Raw genomic sequence first — 26956 nt, forward strand, 5'->3', positions numbered from 1 at the left:
GGGCTTTGACTGAAGGGTAATAAAGCTAACAGTTCTGTGTATTTACTGTTGCAAATTCTTTATCATTGTGTCCACTAAGACATTTCAGATTTTTTTGATGAATGGTTTAAATATAGTGTCACATAATAATATTCTGGAACAGATCCTATAGTCATTTATATTAAGAACAGTGCGCAACCTTGAATTTTTTGCAAAGAAATGTGGCATACAACTTAATGCTGAACCGCAAAAGAATACGTTTAAAAATAGTTTAATACATTGTTAATCTCTACTCTCATTAAATGTTCCATTTTAGGCATGCATTCTTTTTTAATTTGTTTTGACTAGAATTGTCCAACTAAGGTATATGAAAATCTTTTTCCCTAAAAACGACCGAATTGCAAGTTCATGCAGTTAATTTGCGTATTTGTATGAAGGTCGAACTGACTCAGTTATTTTTAAAGGAACTTCCTTTATGTACATACATGAGTTTATTGTTACGTTCTTACTAGTTTAAATAAAGATTTTCTTCTAACAAACTTTAATTGCAGATAAATTATTATTCCTCGTTCCTCGTTCGACAATTAGGTGGAGCAAGGAAGACCAAGGAGAATGTATATACATCAGAGAAAAGAATGAACAGCAGGAGAAACATTCAGGGAAGTCAAAAAGCTGGCATTAAATAGAAGAAAATAGAGATTACTGTATTGACTAGTGCCTAGATCTGAATATTTCTGCAAATAAATGCTATATTTCACTATAAAAGGATAGTGACTATATATATATCTTCTCATATAGCTGTGGCGAATATATCATGATTAAATCTCACGTTTCATTCCGTTCTCGATTAATCGTATCTAGACTTCCTATAAATTTACCCTTGGAGTACAAATAAAAAGAAAATAAAATGTCGACGTAATTATACAAAACTCATTACGGCCGATAATATTTACATACTATTTTTAAATATACAAACATATAGAATGATTAAATTTGACCTTCTTTATGTTAATGTAATTTTTTGTCAAACAATGAAAACAATCAATTAAGAAGAACAAAATACAATTTAAATATTCCTCACCACCTTTTTGAGACCCAGTAAACGTCAAAGAAGCTTCTACACTGATTTATAAAATATTCAGTTATATAGGTCACTGTCGCATTTCAAATAAAGCTATCATTTATCAAGCTTTACCCTTTAAAGAAATATTTTTGAAGAGTTAGTAGTAACTGAGCTCTTGCGAAACAGGGGGACTTCTACCACATTTTCAAGTAACGACTATTTGAGTTGTTAAAGCAGGACGGCATTACACGATGTCCTTATTTTTCCTTTAATTTTCGAATAACTGCCGTTATTCAAAAGGAGTTTGTGTGACGGGAGGTTTCACAAACAGAAAGAGTTGACAAGACACCCAGAGTTGTTAGAGCGGCATCTCTATTCCACGAAGAAATTCTTAACATAAGAAGTAGGAGATTTTTTTTTTTGGTAAGGACCTTTTTTTATAATCGATCGGGAAGAAGACAGTTTTCTAAAACATCCATCATCGGGCAACAGCTAGTTTGATATATTATATTAGCATATTTTTCTTTCAATAAGCCATGTTTCAAAAATCCGTTATAACTACATAATTATGTGTTAATTGAAGACAAAATCTTTTATGACACGACTAACAAAAAAGGAGTGTGATCTTTTCAAAATACATTTAAAGAACAGGTCATTCCAAAAAAGCTGCTTAGCATTCCTTAATAGAACATTATGATGTCAGATTAGACGGAAGACAACTTTGAAAAAAAGTATTTATTTAATTGGCGGAAGTCGTTGACCCCGTTTGTCTAGATCACCACATACATAGAAAAATAATGTCTTCAATATCAATGCCTTACATTAGAATTTCATTATTCATAATAAATTAGACATGTTTTGCAACCAAAATGTTTTTTAAACACTTTGATATTTGTCTTTCTATGATAAGATCTCTTTTCTTATCGATTTTGAATCTTGCGGAAGAACTGCATGAAATCGGATATAGTAAAATATATGCTAAATACAATTTAAGACCTTAAGGCATACATTAAAATCTAATTATGAGACACTCGTGACATTTCATTTATTATACTAAAAATGTATAAAATATGTATCTAAAAGGCTTCTCCTAAGGCTGATTTGGTAATTTAGATAAGTTTTGTTATCTTTTGATTAGAATCGAAAAATATGGAATAATTTATGAAGTCAAAAATAGAAACTGACAAAACATTAATAAACATTTTTATTTAACAAAAACATTAAATAACTCTCCTTAAAAAATCCTACAAACCAGTCATGTTTAATAATATCGTACGTAAGTACAGCATGTCTTTAAAGACTGAGATTAATCTTGAAATATCAAGTTTATTTAAAAAGTTTTATTCAAACTTCACTCTCTTTGACGACCTCCTTTCTTCAACAGACTCTGTAGCTTCACTCCTGGAGCAGCAACAACAGAGGGCTGAAAGGATTTTGTACAGTGCGTAGCTCAGTATGTACAGTACTAATACGATAAATGCTAGTACATCAATCTCGAGCTGTTGGTAGAAGGGTACATTGGCTGATGCAGTCTGAAGGTTAGGTGCCCCCTGGTACCGTGCGACATACTCCGTCCAGTAGATGGCGGTCTCTGAAGGTGACATTGGACGGTCGTGCCACAATCTCGATACGAACTTTGCACGCTGTTGCCATCTGGAATTGATCGATAAGATAACGTTATATTGTTATTGTAATAAAGAGGGCCTATTATTTCAAGTGAAACAAGATTACGGTGGTTTTGATTTAATGGTCAATGTTTCCTGAAATCGTTAAAGCTAGTAAGATGTCATTTTTTTCAAACCTAGTTACGAAAAAAATTAGTTGTTTATTTAGTATGAAAAAAATCATATTTTATGTATATCTCTCATAATTTTAACTTTTTAAGAATCCTTCCGTTTTGTAATTAAAAAGAAATATACCTAAATTGTAATAAGCTAAAATGCGTTATTTTTTCTCAATATTCAATCGTAAACAAATCTCTTTATTCATTTTACCTTATTAATATCACAATGATAATAAAACTTAAAAAAAATATAAATACATCTAGAAATGCACTAATCAGTGAACTCCAGCCTGAATGTTTGCACTACGTGAATATGACCCAGTTTTGTTAAACTTTCAATACCTTGAATCATAACTTATTGTAATATTATCTTTGACATGTTTTTTTATATTGACATGCCATTTGTAACATTATATAAGTACCTCTGAATTACACTACTAAGTGAAGTACAAATCAAGGGTTATATAAAAAATAAAATTTTGGAACATAAGGGCAGAATTGTTATAATCTAGCAATAAAGGTAGTCTTTACTTTACGATATTTCTGAAAATTCCATGAACACATTAAGATTGATAAATAAGGGTTGCCGAACTAACTGGCGTAATATATGATCATTCTATTTCAAGTACATGTATGAAGGCACGATTAAATCCCCAATTTGCCATTTGACTTCATCCCTATGGCAGCAGTGCTTTAACAGTTGAGAGGATGTGTTCAAGCCAAGCAAAGGAGATGCATTAACATTAATATTCTTATTAAAAATATCAAAATCATGTGCATTTGTGTTTATATGCTCTGCCTATAATGTATTTTTCTAAACGGATACCGTACTCAGGGATTTTATCCTTGCTTCAGGGGATTTCAGTAACATTTAGTGTACATGCACAAAGACGGTTGACAGATACAACCAGAACAGGCATTCAGAAATCACATAAATGCTTATTCTACGCGGGGATCAAACCGCCGACATGTCGCGCACAGTGGGTTTGACGTGGTTATCCGTGCAGTCATATAATCATCTGCTTGTAATCTATAGTATCAATTGCTGTCATTCATACTCACATGGGATCTAAAACCTCATTAATAGCGTCCAAAAGGTATTCCTTCTTCAGGTCCTGATAGTGTACGATGGTTCCAATACCAGAGTCCTGCAAGGCCGCTGCGTTCCCGTACTGGTCTCCGAAGAGTGGTACTGCAACTACTGGTACTCCCGCGTCTATCGCTTCTATAGTACTGAGTATCCCAGCATGTGATATGAAAGCTTTCACATTCTCGTGTTCTGAAATATTCAATTGTGTTTTTAAGAACTATTTTTTTCATAATACTTGTATGAAAGGGAGGAAACGTCTATGACTGTTTTGCTTTTTAAAAATGTTAACATTTATTTTTCGTCTCCAAGAAACCATGAATTTAGGAAATACTCATATACCTATACAGTACAAGAGGACCTAGCTAATTAAAGACCGAAATATCGGATGGAGTGCAATTGTTTCATTAAAATCAAAATGAAAAACTTATTTATGCAAATTAGGTTATTAAGTAGCATTTTTTCAAAGTCAACATATCCCTGTTTCGCTCACCCTTTCATAGTTAAAATATGTATAAAGTGCAATTAAAATGCAAATGTAAATCCAAATAGGCCTTGATTGAGACTGAACAACAATAAACATAATTAAGTAATTTAATAGCCGCAGACGATTACCAGTATATCTTAACACATGTGGGTGTACTTACTTAATATATCGTATTGTGGGAGCCATTTCATAGTCATAACGTTTCTCGGCAGTTGCAGATTGCCCCCGTCCCATTTCCAAAGGACCCTCAGAGGCAATTTACCAAACGTTGATAACAGTTCGTTTAATTTATCACCGGGAAGCGTGGCATCCTTAGTGGCAGTACCAAGGTTCACGTATATTACTCCGTGCTCGGCCTCGTTTATAAATCTCTCTATTTCCTGTAAAGTTAGAAAATTGAGTTACTGATAGTGTCTACTGTCTGTATATAATGAAATGCTTTGAGCATGTAATGCTATTAGGATCCAAGACGCATCCATCTTTATATGATGCGGTATTGAGAGCAAAGGGAAGTTCTTGGAAGACAATATTTTATTTTCTCGAATTTTATATCTTTTTATTTAAGACACATGAGTCATTATCGCTAAGTCAATAATTCCGATATTTTATTACTCATATTAGAATTCGGCGTGGTTTTGTATCATCCTTGAAATGTGTGATCTTAAATCAATATTGTCTTTTCATGTTTATGCCAGTCGTAGTGTCAATGCTTTGGCCTAATTGATCATAAACGGAAATTGTGCATAAACAATCATCGTTAATTAATGTTGATACTGCTTTCAATGCGTTCACTGGAGTGGCAACAGTGCAAAACATGAAATGCACGTCACATTTAGTCTACGAAATATGGTCTCAAATACAATATTAACTCTGTTCTATTTATGCATCATTTGACAAAAATACTTACAGTCGGGAGAATTTTTGGCGGTCTCACATGAATTCCACCAATATCAATTACATTATCAGGTCTGGCAACACCGCCGTACACCGACTGATGTGTGTTTACAAACACTAGACGAGCGTGCGACGCAATACTTTCCAAAGATGGCAGGTCATCGCCCAGATACTTGTACAAGTACACATGGTCCGTTACTTGCGAAGCGACGTAGTATAAGCAGTTCGTAATGTAATACAATACATAGCTCTTGAGGCGCTCAAAATACCAAGGTCCCTTTCCGTAGGACAGGCCTGATTGGCTTACATATGCTGAATTGAAATTGATACCCAGTCGACTGTAGTGCCAAGGCTGGAGAGGGTGCGGGTTGAAGGCTATGTAAGGTGCACTGAGGTTGGCGGCCAGCGCCAGACCGCAGTCACTGTTGTACGACTCGACTAATATTACATCGTACCGAGGTCGCGTCCTCAACATGTGCAACACTTGGTGGTTGTTCATTAGAGTCTTGCAGTCATCGTTGCCGGTTTTAGTCGCCTCTAAAGTTTCAATCGGCACTCGCGACACTTCATTCACTATCACAGATTCAAACGATAAGTCTTTATACACTTTTTGTAAGTCTTCACTCAATAATATTTCTTTATACGAAGCCGGTGCATCCGGCATTTGGTAATGGCTAATCAATGTGACTTCATGGTTTCGATTCGCCAATTCCCGAATTAATTCACGGTAAGTGAGGTAGTGGTTGCGATCTAACGACGGGAATATTCCGAGAATTTTATAACAGTCCGTCGCGAATATGGTTGCGATGAAATACAAAGACAAAATTATGTGTTTTGTCATTTTCGATGCGGACGCGTTCGAGTTGCCGCACAGTTTGTTGGTTACTAGGGCGTAAATGGATGCCGGCTTACGTAGCTATCTAATAATAGGTAGATGGTATGAGGTAACCATACCGTTGACGCCACGGTGGTTTCGTAAGAATCAGAAATATTCGGTGACTACACTGATGTCATTGATCATGACCTCGCTTTACATGTTGTGTGTGTGTGTCGTGCAAGCGTGCGCCTGCTCCGGTGTTGTGCCGGCTACTAAATTAATAAGCGAATACATAATTAAACGCAGTATGACGTTTTTACGATAAATTATCTACTGTTTATATTTGCCATAAATCGATTACTAAATACCAATACGATACGGTTCGTGTTTCCAGATTACAAAATGCAAAGAGTTTATTTTATGCACCTATCAATATGTGATTTATTCAGGGTGCTAAATACCATATTCCTTGCCGTAAATTAATAAAAATAATTGTAAAATTAGTATTTACCTACTTTAGTGAGACTATTTGAGTTACGCATTGTTTGTCTCTTAATTACCTCTAATCGGTTTACTAAGTAATTATCAGATTTTGTCTCAATGACGTTGCTGTACGTTTGGGGGTCGGCAGACTGGCTATTCTATTGTAAAGCGGGTAGCCGCGACCTCACGATGTTGCATCACAAAACAATAGCAACTATTGTTCGTGGTTGCTTAATAAACGGGCACACACTTATAAGTAGGGATATGTGGCGTTTTAGTACCCTTTATATTAATGTAAAATGGGATCTAGTAGCTGTTATGCACGTATGAATATGAAATTAATTTTCATATCGACCCTTTTTTTATATGGGAAGGTGAAGTAGGTTTTCGGTTATTAACTGTTTCTATATTTTCTTTTTACGTTGATGTAAAAGTGAAGTTATTTAGTCTTTACTTTTCTTTAGAGATTAAACTGTAGTACCCATGTACTCTAACATTAGTGAGATATTGCATGCAGTGAGAATCATAGAAGTGTAAAGTTTATGCTTTTGTATAAGTAAGAGAAAGTTTACCATGACGCGGCGTTATACAAGCGCGGTCGTTGACCCCTTCTCAAACCTAGCGTTAACCATTTGCAGGTATCTATTTGAAGATAATAAACCGTTATTTCTTTATTACAAGCCTAAAGTGTTCCACTATAGGGCACATTAATATATGGTTGGCGATTTAAACAAAAAAAATCTAAAATGATTTCATTTTAGCCTCTGGAGTGGTACTAGCACATTAATATATGGTTGGCGATTTAAACAAAAAAATCTAAAATGATTTCATTTTAGCCTCTGGAGTGGTACTAGCACATTAATATATGGTTGGCGATTTAAACAAAAAAATCTAAAATGATTTCATTTTAGCCTCTGGAGTGGTACTAGCACATTAATATATGGTTGGCGATTTAAACAAAAAAATCTAAAATGATTCCATTTTAGCCTCTGGAGTGGTACTAGCACATTAATATATGGTTGGCGATTTAAACAAAAAAATCTAAAATGATTTCATTTTAGCCTCTGGAGTGGTACTAGCACATTAATATATGGTTGGCGATTTAAACAAAAAAATCTAAAATGATTCCATTTTAGCCTCTGGAGTGGTACTAGCACATTAATATATGGTTGGCGATTTAAACAAAAAAAACTAAAATGATTTCATTTTAGCCTCTGGAGTGGTACTAGCACATTAATATATGGTTGGCGATTTAAACAAAAAAATCTAAAATGATTCCATTTTAGCCTCTGGAGTGGTACTAGCACATTAATATATGGTTGACGATTTAAACAAAAAAATCTAAAATGATTCCATTTTAGCCTCTGGAGTGGTACTAGCACATTAATATATGGTTGGCGATTTAAACAAAAAAATCTAAAATGATTCCATTTTAGCCTCTGGAGTGGTACTAGCACATTAATATATGGTTGACGATTTAAACAAAAAAATCTAAAATGATTCCATTTTAGCCTCTGGAGTGGTACTAGCACATTAATATATGGTTGGCGATTTAAACAAAAAAATCTAAAATGATTCCATTTTAGCCTCTGGAGTGGTACTAGCACATTAATATATGGTTGGCGATTTAAAAAAAAAAATCTAAAATGATTCCATTTTAGCCTCTGGAGTGGTACTAGCACCTTTACTATTTAAAGAAGGGTGAGATATCGCTAGAAACGTGCAAAATGGGTCGCGGGGGTTTCACAAACATTCCAGTCATAGGCACAAGTTACATTCATGGATCACGAAATTATTCTACGCGGGTATCGTACCAGCGCGATAGGTTGCACACTTTGGGTCTGATGACTGCCCGTGCAGTCAGAATTTTGAATTGTACAATTGTGGAAGATATTTCTTGGGCATTTAGTATCTGCAGTATGTAGTACCTACCCCTTGTTGCTTTCATAGCTACAACAGTTTTCTTTCAAGAGATCATAGTTAACACATTTTGTTGTCACTCATTTATTCGGTAAATATATTATTATTAATAACAAAATAACATAAAGTATTTAATTATAGATTGTTCCGATGCCTTATCGATGCAGTGTCTATAAATAACAGTCATTTATCAATTATAAATTGCGATATTAAGTAAACACTAAGTTCAATTCTAGAACAATCGATTTTGTAATTAGTGTGACAAAGTAAATTCGAATTAACGTGCAGTAGCACTACTGTATGACGGGTTCACTTACGTTAAAATTTACAAATTGCGAGCTGCCTACATATAATTATCTGACTTGGTTACTAATTAACGGATACAAATTCAATGTTTATTTCCTACTCGATTTTAACAAATACGTAGTCAATTGTTTTAAAATTGAATGATTGGAATAATATTAATTGTTTTCAAATAAAAATAATTGCATGTCAGGCATTGAGTAGACAGTCCTCGTCGCCGCTACCCAGACACTGTCGTATGGTTTCCGATAGGGTTGACACACAAATCATTATTATTATTGACTATTTGAATAAAAAAATATCGCATACATATTTTTAAATTAGGAAGATAAAATTCATTAAGGATGGTGAAATGAATAGATGTGGGGGCCATTTCAAAAGATACTAGGAAATTACGTGTCGAGAGATTTCAAGTCACTACAACACTCTTCTGTCTTCTTTAGTTTTTGTTTTCGTAAATCAAAAATCCTTTTTTTACCGATCAGATGGTTAAGTTTAAATACCATACACAGTTGCACATTTCGTAACAATAAAATAAAGACTTTTTATTTTTAATATCTATTTATAATACGACAACAAATATTGCTAAAAGATTAAAATAATTGAAAGTTAATAATCCTATAATACTTCAAAGATACAACAAATTAACAGATTAATTCGTTTAAAAATAATATTTTGGAATCGGATGTGTCGACATAATCTTCCGATTATACCTAACTAGCTTTTCGCCCGCGTCGAGGTCGGTTATATCGCGTTTCCAAGGGAACTCTTCAAAAGTCCGGTATAAAAACTATCCTATATTCGTCCTCAAGGTCAACTCTATCTCTGTACCTACCAAATTTCTTTAAAATCAGTTCTGTGGTTTAGACATGAAAGCGTAACAGACAGACAGTCAGACAGAGAGACAGAGTTACTTTCACATTTATAATATTAATATTAGTAAGGATTAATATGTTTATATTCTGGGCTCGCCAGCCCTATAAATTGTTAGAAAAAACTCCAGACTGTCGGATTAAGAGGAATTATGGTCTATTACTTAGGCAGTGTTTACTTGTAACCTGCCTACCCTGGCTTTAGCAGGCTTAGGCGTCGAGCTTTACTTAGTTTAGCGTGTAGAAAGGCGTGTTTCTATAATATCTTAACGATATTTATGATGCACGACAATTAGTTAAAGAAAAACTTTACATTAATCCGATTATGCTTTAAATCTCGCAAGCAGTTTCAAACTTGTAATATTTAAACTGCACTTGCATTTGAAATGTTAATAATAGTGATGTTTAAGAGAAGAGGTTACAATACTATTTGTCTAGATGAAGCTATACGAATACCTAGCATTAGATATTTTAGAAAATTTTGTAAGTTCCTTGTACCTCTCGCTCTGAAATGCCTCGCAGGTACTTTTTGTGAGCCGATAGAAATCCACTGGAACTATCTATTCCTACCCGTCTTCTGTGACACCGTAGTTGTAACTTATTTTTAATGACTAAATTTTGTTATACATACAAAAATATGGATGACATAATACATTACTGTAATTTAAATTTGAATCAATTGACAATGTTCGAGATTTTTTTTTTCTAATACAATTCAACATAACATACACGAAGGATGGGCGCACCCTGAAAGAGATCTCGTCTCTTCCAAACCGCGGCTCGCTCTATTATATTCGCATTTGTAAGAAGCATTAGTACCGAGCGGGGTCTTCGACAACATAAAAATGTAATTACAAGAGGGAAGTTCGCCCACTTAAATATAGATTTACCCTTTGAAGAGCGATTTGATGGGCCGGTGAGGTGTGAGATCAATCATATCTCGATTGTACCCACTCTCAATTATTCCCTTCTCAGGATTGATAACTTCATTCATTTTTCAAACGGTCCGCGCGCCTGTTTTATGATATTGATGTATTTGTTGCGAGGGAGAAGTGATTTGCTAAACGACACCCTATCTTGTTGAGGATTTGTTGTTTATTTTGTTGCTAATGCTTTTGTAACACTTTAAAGGGATTTATATAATTATTATTACATTTCTCATGTTATGAGAGAACATATTATAATTCTTTCATATCACGTAAACCGTAGACTTGGTCAGTGACCGTTGTTTAATAGGTAGTAAAAACGGACGTTTTACATCGACTAAGACATTGATTAAAATATACTTATATATATTTTTAAACACATATAAAGTACAGATAAATAACCCCTAGGCGCAGTACAAATGATCGCGCTCATCTCACAAACATTTGTCCTGGGTCGGAATCGAATCCACGATCTCCTGTATAGCCATCAGGGTCACTAACCACAAGGCCAGGCCGTAAAGTATACGAGGCAATAACTTTGCATTGATTGTTTGACCGATATAATATCCAATCCAGCCAATGAACCTGCCACTGGAATCCAAAACCGAATGGGATCTGTCGCCTCAGGCTGTAGAACCAAGCGAGACGGTTTGTATTTCATACATTTGGTTTAGTCATTTTGCATCCGCCAGTCAAGGTTGACATGAACAATAACTAACCTTAATAGATAAAGAAATGGAATAAATTCCATGAAAATATGTCAGATTGTATTTATATTTTTTATTTATTGATTTATTGTGTACACGAACAATTCTTTGAAAATTCAGATGGCGACATTTAGGAATCAATAGGAAGGTTAGGTGGATAAATTCGAATAATGTTTCGGTTTGTTTAAAAATGTTGATTTGTTACATTATTAATCTGATGTTGTTTTTTATACATCTGTAATTACCAATTTATCAGTCATTCAGTATAAAGGCAGTGATAACTCAGTCATATGACAGTTGCATGCAAAAGTCAAAGGTAAACTAACGTAAGAGATACCTACTGCAAGTTTCATGAAAATCAGTTCACTAGTTTTTGAGATAGTCAACTTTAACCTACTTCATTACGTATATTACCATTCTAAATAACTAACAAAAACAAATAAAACTCGTCTCACCAAACAACTCTGCCCTTCTTTAACTTGTATTGACAGTTTACCGACATACAAATCAATTCCATTTCGATTAGGTAACCAGCTTTATTCCAAAAGCCAAAACGAAGGGGCGACGTCCCATTAGACTCGGTAGATTAAGTGGATGTAGAGCGACCGCCCGCCGTATTATTCCTAATGCTTCATATAACTATTAGTGGAATATTGGCTAATTGGGGCACGTACGGTGGTACCTCGTTTCACTAAGTGCAAGCGCTGTGGCGACCGCTTTTAGAGCCATTTATAATGTACGCCAACAGCCTTGAGGTTGCTCTCAGTAGCACGTGTAAATACAAACGGTAACACTATTAAGGGTGTAAGTGTGTACCTCATTAGTATTTTACGCAAACTGATTAGCCGGCTCGTAATTACGTGATTCATGATTAAATACATATATTATAGTTCCGCTTCTTAACGAATCGCGTTAAAAACAAATAACAAAACAGAATAATCCGTACTCGATTCTGACTAGTAATGATAACCGTTGATTAGTATACATACTTATTTCAAGAAAATTAATGACCTAATTGATACTTTTATTTCATTTCATAAGATAATATGTCATATGTCATGTCTTAAGGCTGGACTACCGAACACTTGGAATGGATTAGACAATAGCAAATAAAAGAAAACCACTTTTGAAAAATAATATCATCATCATCATCATCTCAGCCTATCGCCGTCCACTGCTGAACGTAGCCCTCCCCCAAAGAGCGATAACCATCCAAAAATAAAAATAAAAGAAAAATAGTATATTAACTTATAATTATAAATATTTAAATGAGATTAAATTGTATGGATCCAAGTCACAAATGATGTTATTCTTGTAAAGGCGGATGGGAACCCTTGAGAGCAGGATATTGAGCTGCCAAAAGACGATAATCCGATCTGAAAACAATTTAGATGTCTTATTAATTATTTCTTAAATCTGGACATCTAGGCCGGTGTAAAAAAACACAATAGAGGAAAGAATACTCCTAAAACAAATTCCAAAATCTGCAATCGTTTCTTGTTTGGCAAAATGCAAGCCTTTTCATACTACTGCAAGAGAAAATGTTTTTAAACATTTGTTTAAAGGTCCTCCTTCTCGATACTACGCTTTGCCACGCATCAAAACACCCCGCGTTGTTGCATTCGTGGTGTAGACGGTAATAGTCTGACTCTTGGCTTTTTTTTATCTCCTTTTTTATCCATGAGAATTCCCCGCTATACGAAAAAAGCTTTAAATGTCAGAAGTGTTTAATTTGTTTGATATCTAAATCTTACCAAGACAGGTTTGTCAGCGATGGTGGCTGCAAGTGGGCCTCCCGAGTCTCCCCTACAAGCGCCCTTACCGCCAGCTCCGCTCGTGCATATGATAGAACTTGTGATGAAATTTGCATAGAAAGCTCGGCATTCATTATTTGTTATGACCGGCACTGTCACTGAACTGATCACCTGATTGTCACTGACAAAACTACCTGTGTATAAGGACAAAATAATTTAAAAAATATATATGGTTCGCTGCACTAGTTCTACCGTAAGTGCTTTTCTATTAGACATAAAGGTTGACTGTTAGATAGTGCCTTGCGGCATTAAGTCCACCTTATGTTTAAAGTTTAAACAATTATTAAGTGCTGCAACTAATGATCATTCAATGTTGGTTATTTACCAGCAGCTAGATCGGTAATTGTAGGGATTATGCCTTTGGCCCGCTTATTTTTTTTAGTTAAATAATGTCCATCAGTCTATTGATTTTGATAACACAAATATTATTCTTTGACATATGACAATAAGTTAGCAGATCAAATTGACAAATCCTACTCGATGCTATTTAATCGAAGATTGTATACTTGCCATCAGCAGTGATCCCGTAGCCAGACACGACGGCGTTGTAGTCAACGAAGTCATTGAAGATATCTCGAACACTGGGCAGGTTGATGGGCTGGATAACATCTAGAACAAAACATTCGCGGACATGATAAATAAAGAAAACAAGAATATTGCGATGTCATTAATTATCAATATACGCGATAAAAACTTTGATCCGTAAATTTGTATTTCATTCAGGTAAATATTGCATTGATAAGGGTAAAAATTACTTTCTTGGAATTGTTTGCTAGCTACACGTGCAGCCTTGAACTGTTGCTTTAATAAATACTCTAGTTAATAGTTAACTTGATTTAGTTGATCCGGTGATCGGAATCCCATCGCAAGGCGCCAACAAACATTGGATCAAAAAGGCTGGCTAAAGTCTTTAAAAATACATAACACAAAATTTATTTATATCAATATATCTAAAAGTCCTCGAAGTATTAATAGCTTACCAGTAAAACAAACGGGGTTAATGCGAATGACCGCTATATCATTCGCAACTATTCTGGGGTCCCATCGCGGGTGTATGACAACATCGTTAGTGACGATGCGAAGACCACCTCTGAACAGAGTGTTGGACCCAAGGACAACAGTGAAGATACTGGCTGTGATGAACCCGTCATTCTTGCAGTGCGCAGCTGTCAGCACACGAGTTGCAGAGATCAGGGATCCCCCACACACAGATGTGAACGATGGGATTATCTCAATAACGAGACCTGCCTAAAATGTAATATTTAGTTGCGATTTCTTTCTCTTAATTGTTTTATTTAATTATTGTTTTTGTTTTTAAGTACTTATTTAAGAGTATTCTAGGTTGTAAATACACAGTCAATATATTTTTTAAAGTTGACAAATGTGAAATGAAGAAATAAGTTGTATGTAATAAGTAAAATTTCGACGTCTTTTGTGTGGAATGGGTTAGTTTTAAGTGGCTCAAATATGTAGTAACTACATTATTAATGGGTTATTTTTTAGTAACTCAATGACACCAAAATATTATGGTAATGTGATACTGGACGTTTATTAAAGAGCCACCGAATAGAACACAGTTGCAAGACGGTCTGGCAACTCTTCAGTCAGTAATTAACTGATTTAAATGAAAAGGAAATATTTTTTGTAACAATTCTTAATAAAGCGGAGCTAAAACTCTTACCTGATATGGAACATATTTTACGTCCGTTATCGATCCTCCAACGACCTTATTTTGACGATTTTCAGATTCTCTTATTCTGTTGGCTTCAGGAATACCAATCCTTGCGTGATAATTGTACACTGCATCATTGATATCAAATGTCTCGTCTGCGGAGACCGTGGTGGCCAAAGCCAAGTACACAACACTGATTAAGAGTCTCATATTGTGACAAATACACCTTTCCGGTCATAAAATTCGATTTATAATGTTATTTACAATCTTATCGTTCATCAAATTACATCTAATCAATAAAATACGGATAATAATAGATATTTTGTTAAAAAAAACCAGTCCTACTTCATGCGTATTTTTGTTGGTACACGAATTACTTTTATTCTTCTAACTTATCGTTAAACACACACACAACATAGTCCCACAGAAATTTTAACATGTTAAGTCTAATCCGTGTTCTAGCCGTATATACAAATAAACAGACTATTCCTTTACGCTTCATATACGTGATATATCTTATCAGTAACGTGGCACGCGTGATTTTGAGTATATCACACTATCACATTCATGAAACACGATTAATCTCACTACATTTATATAAGGTGAGGTTGTTTACGCGAGTCTATGGTGTAAATGAAACGGTGTACTGTAACTCAGAAACTATACACTCGGGTACCTACCATGGTTTTATCTTCAATTTTATGCGTCTATATATATTTCTATATACTAAAACTACCAAAAGCGCAAGAGTACATAATCATATAGGACAAAAATTTCGTCGATTGGTTTTCAAAATATAAGTTTAGTTTCGTTAAGCTTCTTCTGTGTGCTTACACACTTTGAAAAAATATATTTGTAGAGATTAATATTGCTTGTAAGTATTCCTTAAAAACCAAATTTGAATATTCAATAAGTTCTATGAATAATACCTATATAATAAAGCTCTGACTGATTTCAACAACGGCGGCTAGTAGTCACTTGTATCACCATCCAATAGCACAAGACACAGTGCAAAAGTGTGTGTGCAAATACAGTTGAACTCTCTGTTCGTTTGCTCTCAAAGCCAGATGTCGCAGCAAACCGATTGGAAAGAGTTTAGGCGGACCTTCATTTTTACGAGTCTTTTGATAACGAAAGCAGAGATATTTGTTTCTAAAACGCAAACAACATTTGAGACGTCATTGCGTGTATCGGTATCGAACTCAAATCTTTATCAGTCGTACGGTCTTACCGCTAAGGTATTATGTCTTCAAACGCTATATTTAACTGCACTCATAGCCGATTGGTAGAGGCTTGTATTTCTGCCCTCTGGGTGTCTTCGTCCAGGTGTCTGTGCGTGTCACTTGAACGTTAAGAGTCTTAAGGATCGTAAAATTCATGTATCGCTTGCTTTTTTGTTGTTGAAGTGCCTACCTTAATGTCTTTAGCAACAATCTGATAAAAAAAATACACACATGCTCTACATGCTTTTGAGGGGTTACGGGTGAATAGGCGCCTTATAACATTAGAGCCAGAGGTCTGCCTTCGTATTAAAGTACACTCTCACTCTCTGTGACAGAGCTGCAAAAATATTTCATCTAAGTTTGAACAGTTCGACTCGCGATCCCGCCGCGTCTGCTCAAGATTAAGGACTCCGGTTGGGTCCGAAACTAGTCGGGCTACCCCGATAAATACGCGTGAGTAAACCGTTACATCATTTAATAAAGTTCCCAAATTATTTACAATTAATGTATTTACAGACATTCTTTAAACCCCAAAACTATTAAACGGCTCAATTGATATTGATCTCATCAAAAACTAGCTAAGTCAGTCCTTACTTAGGCTAAAATATGTATAATATCCTAGGTTATAAAAAGATGTGATATTTTATGTTATTATAAATGAATTTCAGTACTGACCATTGAACTTGGCACAAATTTGGATCTTACTTCTTTTGTTGTTGTATTGAACTGGACTCTCATTTCACATAGATGTTTTTGAATAAATATATTATCATTTCTTTTTGTACATAAATTATTTAATTTCACAGTTTAAGGTGCTAAGTAAATAATAAAATTAATGAAATGAAAATAATACAAAAAATATAAATTGCAGGTTTTAGAGGTTTTCCTTTGTATTTACATAATTACCTATCTGCAAGCTTAAATAATAATAACGACACTGGTGCATTTTTTGTATTAGTAAAAGAGTGAGTAGCTTCCCTCTGAGCAGAAAAAGTGAAACTTCGTAATGTCGAATCATATCGAGTGAAACGCATTCACTTTCGCTCTGACTCTTTCTATTCTACCTCCCCAGGAACGTCAAACGTTTAACGCAACTTTTTTGAAAGTCGCATTAGGAGTTTCACTTTCAAATATTTGTTATTAAAAATATATTCATTATTATCATTTATCTAGAGCCTAGACGTGAACTTGTGGAGTGCACGACATAGTTGTTGAAATCGTTCGTAAATCCCCGAACGATGCTTACTGTCCTCTTTTGTTCCAGTATTTTGCAGGCAAATAAATTTTAGCGCGCGAATTAAATACTTTCCTCAGCAATTTCATTTTGCACCTTAAAAATCGGAACTAATAAATTTTCGTAGCATGTTTATTAGGATATAAATAATACGTATTTATAATAAACACAAGAATTTAATTTCTATAAATAAGAAGTTATATATGTTTCAACAAATGATAACAACTTTGGTTCATATGGAAGAGCCTGTATCATGGACAGAAATTAAATGAGACAAAGATTAAATATTGTGAAATTAAACAGAGTTAATCCAGTTGACGAAGGAGGTGACTCTGGTGAAGGCAGCAGGTCGACCAACGGCGCACCCAGCCCGAGCTCCGTAGGAACTGACACCAACCTGGTGATCAAAAAAACAGAATTATTATATGCACTCTTCATATTTTTAGCTTTAATGTTTGTAATTTAAAGCGGTAGCGTAGATTCCGGAACACTAACATCTATGAATTTATCCTCAGATTATTAAATTAGTCAAGTTGAGCATAAAAAACATAGTACCAAGATGGTCTGGCCGTTGATCTGGACAGCAAGAGGGCCACCGGAGTCTCCCGTGCAGGTTCCCTTTCCGCCAGCACCGCTGGTGCAGATGTTTGAGGGATGCACGAAATTACCGAAGGTAGCAGCGCAGGCGTTGTTGGTGATAATGTTCAGGGTTACCGAGCTCAATTGCTGGTCGAAGGTCATGTAACCGCCTGAAACAAGGTTATGAAAAGTTACTTGCAGGTTGTAATACTTATGAAGCTAATGGGTACTGAAGGTAAAGTAGCTCGTCTCTCCACGCCAAAATTAAAAGACAATACTGACCGTCACGTGTAATACCGTAGCCTGAAGCCAAAGCGGACCAGTCAACGAAGTTGTTGTTCAGATCGCTGCCACTGGGGAGAGCGATAGGCTGGATCACATCTGAAAACAATAAATGCCTTATTAAATATGAACGTTGCCAAAGTATTCAAACAAATACAGCAGTGATATCTTAATTGTATCCGTAAAAAAAATAAGTGTAAATATACTTACTGGTAAAAGTAACTGAAGGAATTATGAGGATGGCGATGTCATTGGCGACAGTGTTTGGATTCCACTGGGGGTGCACAACGATATTGGAGGTGCGAATGCGAGTACCGCCGGTAAACAGGGTGTTGGATCCAAGGACAACAGTGAAGGCGGTAGCGGTCAAGAATCCGTCAGAATTGCAATGGGCAGCAGTCACCAAGCGAGTGTTGGAGATAATTGAAGCACCGCAGACTGATGTGCGACCGAAATAGAGTTGAATCACAAGACCAGCCTAGAAAGAACCGCATACAATAAATAAACATACGAAAATCAAAAGTTGTTCTTAAACTTATTGAGATACATCAATAGAAGAAATTAAACATGGATGTGGGCAAGTTAAATTAGTTATAGGTATGCTTCATGTATCTAACGTCGGAGGTTCTAGGTTACTTATGAATTTTTCAAAAGGGAAGTGTCCTCATATTGTAAAAATGCATAGAAACATAATCAAGAATAACGAGTAATATGATGATCTGGGTAAAATTATATTTTTTTACAAGAGTAAAAAATATTAGTAAAAGTTAAATATAATGTTTTTATTAATAAAAAATGGTAAACTTATGCCTTGGCTTCTGGAATATATTTGGTTCAAAAAGTTTCTAAATGTAAGAAAAGAAAAATAATCTGAAAAGTACGTGAACAGTTTCTAACTTACCTGGTACGGAGTGTCGGCAATAGGGGTAATTGATCCACCGACGATTCTTTCACCAAGGGCGGCAGATTCTTCGGCTTTCTGGATCCTCTGGGCTTCGGGGATACCAAATCGCATGTGGTAGTTGTAGAGGGGAGACTCCTGCTCCGTTACAAAGACCTCCGCAGGGACTGCTACGGCCAAGGCCAAGCAAGCGAATCCAATCAACACTTTCATTCTGAACAGTAGAAACCCACAAGTACAACTGAAGTTCAGAATAAAAGAAATTGACTTATATATAGTATCTGTGTATCTCTTCCGTCCTCTTGGTTTATCTTTTTTACAACAAGTAGTTACTTACAATCTTAATCTGCTGTGATAGGTACATTTGATTGCTGATGTGTCATCTTAATTACGGGTTAAAATAATGTATTTTATAATTATTGCTGTTTGTGTCATCACTAGTCAGTTTATTGATAAACCACACATCAACCTAACTTTTTCCCAACAATATTGAGGTCGGCTTCGACTCGTTGTGACACAGATGGTTACACATCCCACCCATCAAACCCATAATCGGACCGACCGTTTCAAGCTTAACCTATGAGATCGATCCCCTTTAGCAGTAGCTATATGATTGTATAGAGAGTAATCATCCTATCATTGGTGGCCCCAAACTGATTTGAGCTGATGACAATCTACAGCACGAGAAGATACTTTTTTACAGACTCGTCATCTTGAATCGTAAGTTATTATATGTTCTCATAAAGAACACAAAAACTGGAAATACACTTAAAGTCCTATATACACGCATGCTTGAGTTTAGCCGTAACGACGCTGGGCCTTTTCAGCTTCCAGCGTAAGTTTGGAGCTGACAAAGTCTTAATAATCAAGGAAACTGAAGCAAAATCCACCGTCAATAACCAAGAAATAGTTGTAGAAGCCGTTTCTGACATATCGTCTACCTAATAGACGCCAATCAAAAAAATTCGCAATATTTGAAAAATTCGCATCGTCACTCAAGATAAAAGGGCAATCTTTATCCTATCTTATATGAGATGAGACCTAATTAGTAGGTATGAGGGCTTTATTAGAACTGGAACTGCCCAAGTGGATCGATCTCATGTTATCTCAAGTAGTTACTTATAACATGCAGTACTTCTAACAACAAGGAGCCTCGCTAAGGAGTATCCTTTTGCCCAGGGTTAAGGAAGTCAACCAGGTACTAGGTGGGAGTTGAAGCCCACCTCATTATTGTTGTGAAAAGGCTAGGTTGATGTGCGGTTCATCAATAAAGTAACTAGTGAAAACGAGACCAGGTATGAGACAAATAGCGATAATTATAAAATGCATTATTTTAAACAGTAATTAAGATGACACATCAGCAATCAAATCAATTGTTGATCACAGCAGATTAAGATTATAAGAAACTACTTGTTGTAAAAAAGATAATCCAGAAATAGAGATAAAGACAGATAGTATATATGAGTTGCAATTTTTTATTCTGGACTTCAGTTGTAGTTCTGGGTTACTACTGTTCAGAATGAAAGTGTTAATTGGATTCGCTTGCTTAACCTTGGCAGTGTCTGCGGAGGTCTTTGTAACGAAGCAGGAGTCTCCCACATGCGATTTGGTATCCCCGAAGCGGTAATTCGGTAATTTCTTGCATCCCTCAAACATCCTGCTGGCGGAAAGGGAACCTGCACGGGAGACTCCGGTGGCCCTTTTGCCGTCCAGATCAACGGCCAGACCATCTTGGTACATTTTTTTTTGTGCTCACCTTGAATAATATAATAAACAGTAGAAAATCTGAGGATAAATTCATAGATGTTAGTGTTCCGGAATCGACGCTGCCGTTTCGCCAATTGAAGAGGCTTTCAATTCCAGATTTAAGAGCTAAAAATACGAAGAATGCATAGAGTAATTTTGTTTTTATGATTACCAGGTTAGTGTCAGTTCCTACGGAGCTCTGGCTGGGTGCGCCGTTGGTCTCCCCGCCGCCTTCACCAGAGTCACCTCCTTCGTCAACTGGATCAACTCTGTTTAATCTCACAATATTTAATCTTTGCTTCATTTGATTCTTGCCCATGATATAGACTCTTCCATATAAATCAAAGTAGCATTGTAATCATTTATTGTAACATACATTATATGACTTCACCAGGCATATCAAATGACTTATTTTTAGAAATGAAATTCTTGAGTATCAATAAAAAAGTTAGTTTATTAAAAATACGTATTATTTATATCCTAATAAACATACTACAAAATTGCTTTCTTAAGGTGCAAAATGAAATTGCTGAGGAAAATATTTCTTTCGTGCACTACAATTTATTTGCCTGCAAAATACTGGAACAAAAGGGGACAGTAAGCATCGATTTTAGGATTTATTAAAGATTTCAACAGCTATCAAAGCCTGAATCACGTCTAAGTAATAAAAAACTGATAATAATGAATATATTTTTGAAAACAAATATTTTAAAGTGAAACTCCTTATTCGACTTTCAAAAAGGTTGCGTTAAACCTTTGACGTTCCTGGGGAGGTAGAATAGAAACAGTCGGAGCGAAAGTGAATGTGTTTGACTCGAAAGCAGAATTTCAAAAAATGGTGATTTCTAAATGTTCTAGATTCATCGTTTGACTGAATTGGGACCTTCACAAGATTTTTTTACATTAACTATGGTGTAATTATTTTTGCAAACATAATTAAATAGATTGTGGTAATAATGGAATGGTCAAAGTTTTGAGTAGTGATTGCTTGTTTAGGACGAAGAGACGACGATAAAATGAAATGAAAAAATACTTATTTTAATAGATGGCCTCACTAAGAGTTTACGTTAAAATCATCAGATGTGGCACGTAATATCGTGAGTTTGGACATTTAGTAACAACATACACTAAGGGTATTAGTAACTCCTTATCCATATTGCATATTTATTTTTGTGCAAAAATGACGAACTTCGTACCGAATTAGCGTCATTGGCGGGAACTGTTACTTTACTTCTTTAATTTGAAGAAAATTACAGAAAGGGCCCATCGATTACTTGTACAAGTTACGGTGAAGCTGCTTTGGGCAAGAAAAGTTTAGTATCGTGAGTGGTTTCAAAAGTTTAAAAACTGAGATTTTGATGTGGCTGACAAAGAACAAAGTGGAAAATCGAAATCGTATGAAGACATGGAATTTTAAGCATTATTGATGGAACATTCCCACCAAACGCAAGATGAAAGGAAAACCTACTGGCTAATAATGGACAATACTTTGAATGAAACATAATGTGCTGTGCTTTCAGAATAAACCTCTTTAAAAAAAGAAAAAACGGCGGAAACTTACTTGTACACCCAATATAAGTTGGTTAAATCATCAGTACCAAATTTATCTGAACAAGCCTTGTGGAGTGCACTACATAATTGTTGAATTCTTTCGTAAATCCTTGAATCGACGCTTACTGTCCCCTTTTGTTCCAGTATTTTGCAGGCAAATGAATCAGATACATTTCGTGTTATGTTTATTAGGATATAAATAATACGTATTTTTAATAAACTAACTGTTTTATTGATACACAAGAATTTAATTTATAAGTCGTTTGGTATGCCGGGTGAAGTTGTATAAGTTTCAATAAATTAAACAGAGTTAATCCAGTTGACGAAGGAGGTGACTCTGGTGAAAGCGGCGGGGAAACCAGCGGCGCAACCAGCCTGAGCTCCGTAGGAACTGACACCAACCTGGTGATAAAAATAAACATAATTATACTATGCACTCTTCGTTTATTCACCTCTTAAATCTGTAACTTAATATCTCTTGCAATGTCAAATCGGCAGCGTCGATTCCGGAACACAAACATCTATCAATTAATCCTCAGATGTTTTAAAGTTTATTCTTTTGGTCAAGTTTATTTTATTCAAGTCAGGAGAAGCTCGTGGCTAAGCTATGACTAAGCTATAACTACATCAGTGAATCAGTCACAGGTTGAGTTACGCTTGACTCGGTTGGTCCGTAGACCATCTTTGTCATTACGAGTTCCCCCGTGTTTCGGAAAGCACGTTAAATTGTCGGTCCCGGCTGATATTCATACATCTTTGGCAGGCGTTACAGGTAGTCAGAAGCTTGAAAGTCTGACAACCAGCCAAAGGGGTATCGTGTTTCTCAAGTAACTGGGCTGAGGTAGTTAGATAGGCACTCGCTCCTTGTAAAGCACTGGCACTTAGCTGTATCCGGTTAAACTAGACACCGAAGAAGAAGGAACACAGGAAAAGGAACGAGACCAATGATTATATTTTAGTCAAGTTGAGCATAAATAATACTACCAAGGTGGTCTGCCCGTTGATCTGGACCGCAAGAGGGCCACCGGAGTCTCCGCTGCAGGTTCCCTTTCCTTCAGCACCGCTGGTGCAGATGTTTGAGGGATGCACGAAAGGACCAAAGGTAGCAGCACAGGCGTTGTTGGTGATAATGTTCAGGGTTACCGAACTCAATCGCTGATCGAAGACAAAGTTAACGCCTGAAACACGATTATAAAACGTTATTTGCAGGTTGTATAACTTATTCAGCTAATGGGTACTGAAGATAAAATAACTCGTCACTCCATGCTACTGGTCGCATACTGACCGTCGCGTGTAATACCGTAGCCTGAAGCCAAAGCGGACCAATCAACGAAGCTGTTGTTCAGATCGCTGCCACTGGGGAGAGCGATAGGCTGGATCACATCTGAAAATAACAAACGTTTTATTAAATATGAACATTGCCAAAATATTCAAACAAACATAGCATCGTAATTAGATCGGTAAATATTGTTTTGTATAAGTAAGCTAAAATAAACTTACTGCTAAAAGTAACGGAACGAATGTTGATGATAGCGATATCATTAGCGACAGTTCTTGGGTTCCACTGGGGATGCATAACGATGTTGGCGGTCTGGATGCGAGTACCGCCGTAGAACAGAAAGTTGGATCCAAGGATAACATGGAAGCGGAAAGCGGTCAAAAATCCGTCATAATAGCAATGGGCAGCAGTCACCAAGCGATTGTTGGAGATAAGTGAAGCACCGCAGACTGATGTGTCGCTGTTACGTATTTCAATCACAAGGCCAGCCTAGAAAAAATATGATTGATGATTTTAAAAGATGTCCTTAAACTTTTGAAATACACAGAGAAGAAATTAAAATATGTATATTGGTAAGTTAATTTAGTTATTGCCATGCTTCGAGCATCTAAGTTCCTTATGATTTTTTTTCGAAAGGAAAGTGTCCTTATACAGTGCCGTATTATCCATAAGGCACTTTAGGCCAGTGCCTAGGGGCCCAATATGACCAGGGGCCCAACATTCCCGATAAAATAAAAATTAACAACCATGGTAGTGACAGTGCCTGTCTTAATAAGTGTGCCCAAGTACGGATATAAAAAAAAGCTCGATAAAATTTTTTCACGAATGAAAATAATTTGGGACCAGGGGGTCCTCTACTCCTTTGCTGCACCGGGGCCTCGAGGCCCCTAGATCCGGCCCTGTCCTTATATTATGAAAATGCATAGAAACATTATCAATAACGAGTAATATTATGATCTAGGTAAAATTATGTGTCTTTTTTACAAGTGTAAAAAAATAATTGCCATGTTAAATATTACGTTTTTGTTTAAAAAAAGGAAAAGTTTTGCCTTAGCTACTTGAAAGTATTATTGACTTCAAAAATACACACCTATGTGTATGGAATTTGCTTCGGAACTTTCAAAGAGAACGACGCTACAAGGAAAACATTCGTATAAGTACGTGACAATTTTTTAATTTACCTGGTAGGGAGTGTTGGCAATAGGGCTATATGATCCACCAACGATTCTTCCAATGGCGGCAGATTCTTCGGCTTTCTGGATCCTCTGGGCTTCGGGGATACCAAATCGCATGTGGTAGTTGTAGAGGGGAGACTCCTGCTCCGTTACGAAGACCTCCGCAGAGACTGCTACGGCCAAGGCCAAGCAAGCGAATCCAATCAACACTTTCATTCTGAACAGTAGTAACCCAGAACTACAACTGAAGTCCAGAATAAAAAATTGCAACCCATATATAGTATCTGTCTTTATCTCTATCTCTGGTTTATCTTTTTTACAACAAGTAGTTTCTTATAATCTTAATCTGCTGTGATCAATAATTGATTTGATTGCTTATGTGCCATCATAATTATTGGTTAGAATAATGTATTTTATAATTACTTCTATTTGTCTTATACCTGGTCTGGTTTTCACTAGTTACTTTATTGATGAACCACACATCAACCTTGCCACTTCCCAACAATGTCGAGGTCGGCCTCAAGTACCTGCCGGACTTCCTCAACCCGTGCCATAGGGTACCCCTTCGCAAGACTGGTTGTCAGACTCTCTAGCTCTGACTAGTCGTAACGACTGAGATGAGTGAAAAACTGCCGGGATCCATAATTTATATGCCTTCCGTAACACGGAGAAAATCGTTATGACAAAGGTGGTTCCACATCCTATTCCAACTTGAAGTTGTAGCCACGTGGTCTTCTTCTAAAAAGCACCTGTTTCTTAACGTCTAGTAATGCCCTTACTCTGATATTATAGGTCTCATCCCATATAAGTAACAATATAAATAGCCACTTTTTTCTTGAGTGGCGATGATTTTGTATCTTTGGAATCCGGGTTTCTTCAACTTTATATCTTGGGAATTTGTTGAACTGATAGGCATTAATTAGGTAGTAGATATGTCAGAAATGGGTCCTAAAACGATTCTTCGGTTATTGACTGTAGACTTTGCTTCACTTTAATTGATTTTGAAGATTTTGTCAGCTCTAAGCTTACAATGGAAGAAAAGAACCAACATCGTTACGGCTAAAGTCGAGCATGCGCGTGTTAATAGAACTTTAAGTGTATTTTCAGTTTGTGTTCTTTGTAAGTAGGTATATGAAATATCCTAAAACTATTCCTAGTATTTTCCAAACATTCATTTCTAGAACGCCGTTCAAGGCCTATATACTTTTTACCATGAAATTGCAAGTGCATTTGATGAACTGATAAGGATTTTTTTGTTGAGCTTCATGTATTTTTTACAGATTAGACTTCTTATGAAGTTTTTTATTTCCATTTAGGAAATACATACTAACAGATGGGACTTTTATGGTCTGGTATTGAGACTTCTGTCTTTACTTTCACCAACCTTTATTAGACTCATGTAATAAGGAGTAATTTATTCTACTACTAGCTGACCCAGCAAACGTTGTTTCGCCAAATATATTTTTTTCTAGTCGTATGTATTTTTAATGCCACATTAAAAAAAAAAACAAACAATTTCGTCCAAAAAATAAAATAGATTTTTTTTGTGTGAGCAACCCTTATCACTTAGGAGTATAAAAAATAGATGTTAGTCGAAACTCAGACCTACTGAATACGCATATAAAATTTGGTAAAAATCGGTTAAGCCATTTCGGAGGAGTACGGTAACTAACATCGTGACACGGGAATTTTATAAATTAGAAGATTATTTTAGTTTACATATTACAAACAAACACTACAATTTTATCCGTAAGTATTGATTTATAGTTTTATTTTATTTATAAATATCAGTATGAGAATACGCTTTTTTCATCATTGAAATGTTATAAATACCTCATAAGTAATATGTACAATGATTAATTGAATTTGGTAGTATGTTAAAGCGCTGTTTATGCTTCAGCCCTTGAATTTAAATGTTGCTGTCTGCATATAATTGACTCCTCAAATTAGATACTGGGAAAGTCCATATACACGAAGACTTGCTTTTGAAACATATGATTTTTTATGTGCAGCCTCAGTCTTTACTTCCTGTACGTCCAATATTATTAATGGAGCGCCTGGAGCGTTAAAATCATTGAAACCTCAGACTTCCGTTAAAGTGAATGAAAAAAATAAAATCAAAATGGATAATTATAATAATTCAAATAGTATGAGGCAGATTATTGTGTAAAATGATGTT

The 26956-nt window shown here is 35.7% G+C and overlaps 4 protein-coding genes across 4 annotated transcripts; all 4 read right to left on the reverse strand.

Moving 5' to 3' along the window:
- Positions 1 to 2228: 2228 nt before the first annotated feature.
- LOC113495708 (UDP-glucuronosyltransferase 2B4-like) lies at positions 2229 to 6404 on the reverse strand. The gene is made up of 4 exons (XM_026874600.1): positions 5307 to 6404; positions 4560 to 4779; positions 3888 to 4104; positions 2229 to 2695 (listed from the first exon to the last, which is right to left on the reverse strand). The coding sequence occupies exons 1-4, from the start codon at positions 6132 to 6134 to the stop codon at positions 2383 to 2385; spliced, it is 1578 nt and encodes a 525-aa protein (XP_026730401.1). The 5' UTR covers positions 6135 to 6404; the 3' UTR covers positions 2229 to 2382.
- Positions 6405 to 12553: 6149 nt separating this feature from the next.
- On the reverse strand, positions 12554 to 15090 carry LOC113495613 (brachyurin-like). The gene is made up of 5 exons (XM_026874435.1): positions 14817 to 15090; positions 14116 to 14383; positions 13646 to 13744; positions 13076 to 13269; positions 12554 to 12697 (listed from the first exon to the last, which is right to left on the reverse strand). Exons 1-5 carry the CDS (start codon positions 15015 to 15017, stop codon positions 12596 to 12598), a joined length of 864 nt encoding a protein of 287 aa, XP_026730236.1. The 5' UTR covers positions 15018 to 15090; the 3' UTR covers positions 12554 to 12595.
- Positions 15091 to 17544: 2454 nt separating this feature from the next.
- On the reverse strand, positions 17545 to 18026 carry LOC113495614 (brachyurin-like). Its single transcript, XM_026874436.1, has 2 exons — positions 17820 to 18026; positions 17545 to 17661 (listed from the first exon to the last, which is right to left on the reverse strand). Exons 1-2 carry the CDS (start codon positions 18003 to 18005, stop codon positions 17560 to 17562), a joined length of 288 nt encoding a protein of 95 aa, XP_026730237.1. The 5' UTR covers positions 18006 to 18026; the 3' UTR covers positions 17545 to 17559.
- Positions 17991 to 25052, reverse strand: LOC113495898. Its single transcript, XM_026874899.1, has 10 exons — positions 24784 to 25052; positions 23824 to 24091; positions 23609 to 23707; positions 23308 to 23501; positions 22630 to 22725; positions 20945 to 21082; positions 19811 to 19967; positions 19027 to 19358; positions 18336 to 18603; positions 17991 to 18224 (listed from the first exon to the last, which is right to left on the reverse strand). Exons 1-10 carry the CDS (start codon positions 24991 to 24993, stop codon positions 18055 to 18057), a joined length of 1932 nt encoding a protein of 643 aa, XP_026730700.1. The 5' UTR covers positions 24994 to 25052; the 3' UTR covers positions 17991 to 18054.
- Between the last annotated feature and the right edge of the window lie 1904 nt (positions 25053 to 26956).

The sequence above is a fragment of the Trichoplusia ni genome, chromosome 7, assembly GCF_003590095.1.
Source record: "Trichoplusia ni isolate ovarian cell line Hi5 chromosome 7, tn1, whole genome shotgun sequence".
Taxonomy (NCBI): Eukaryota; Metazoa; Arthropoda; class Insecta; order Lepidoptera; family Noctuidae; genus Trichoplusia; species Trichoplusia ni.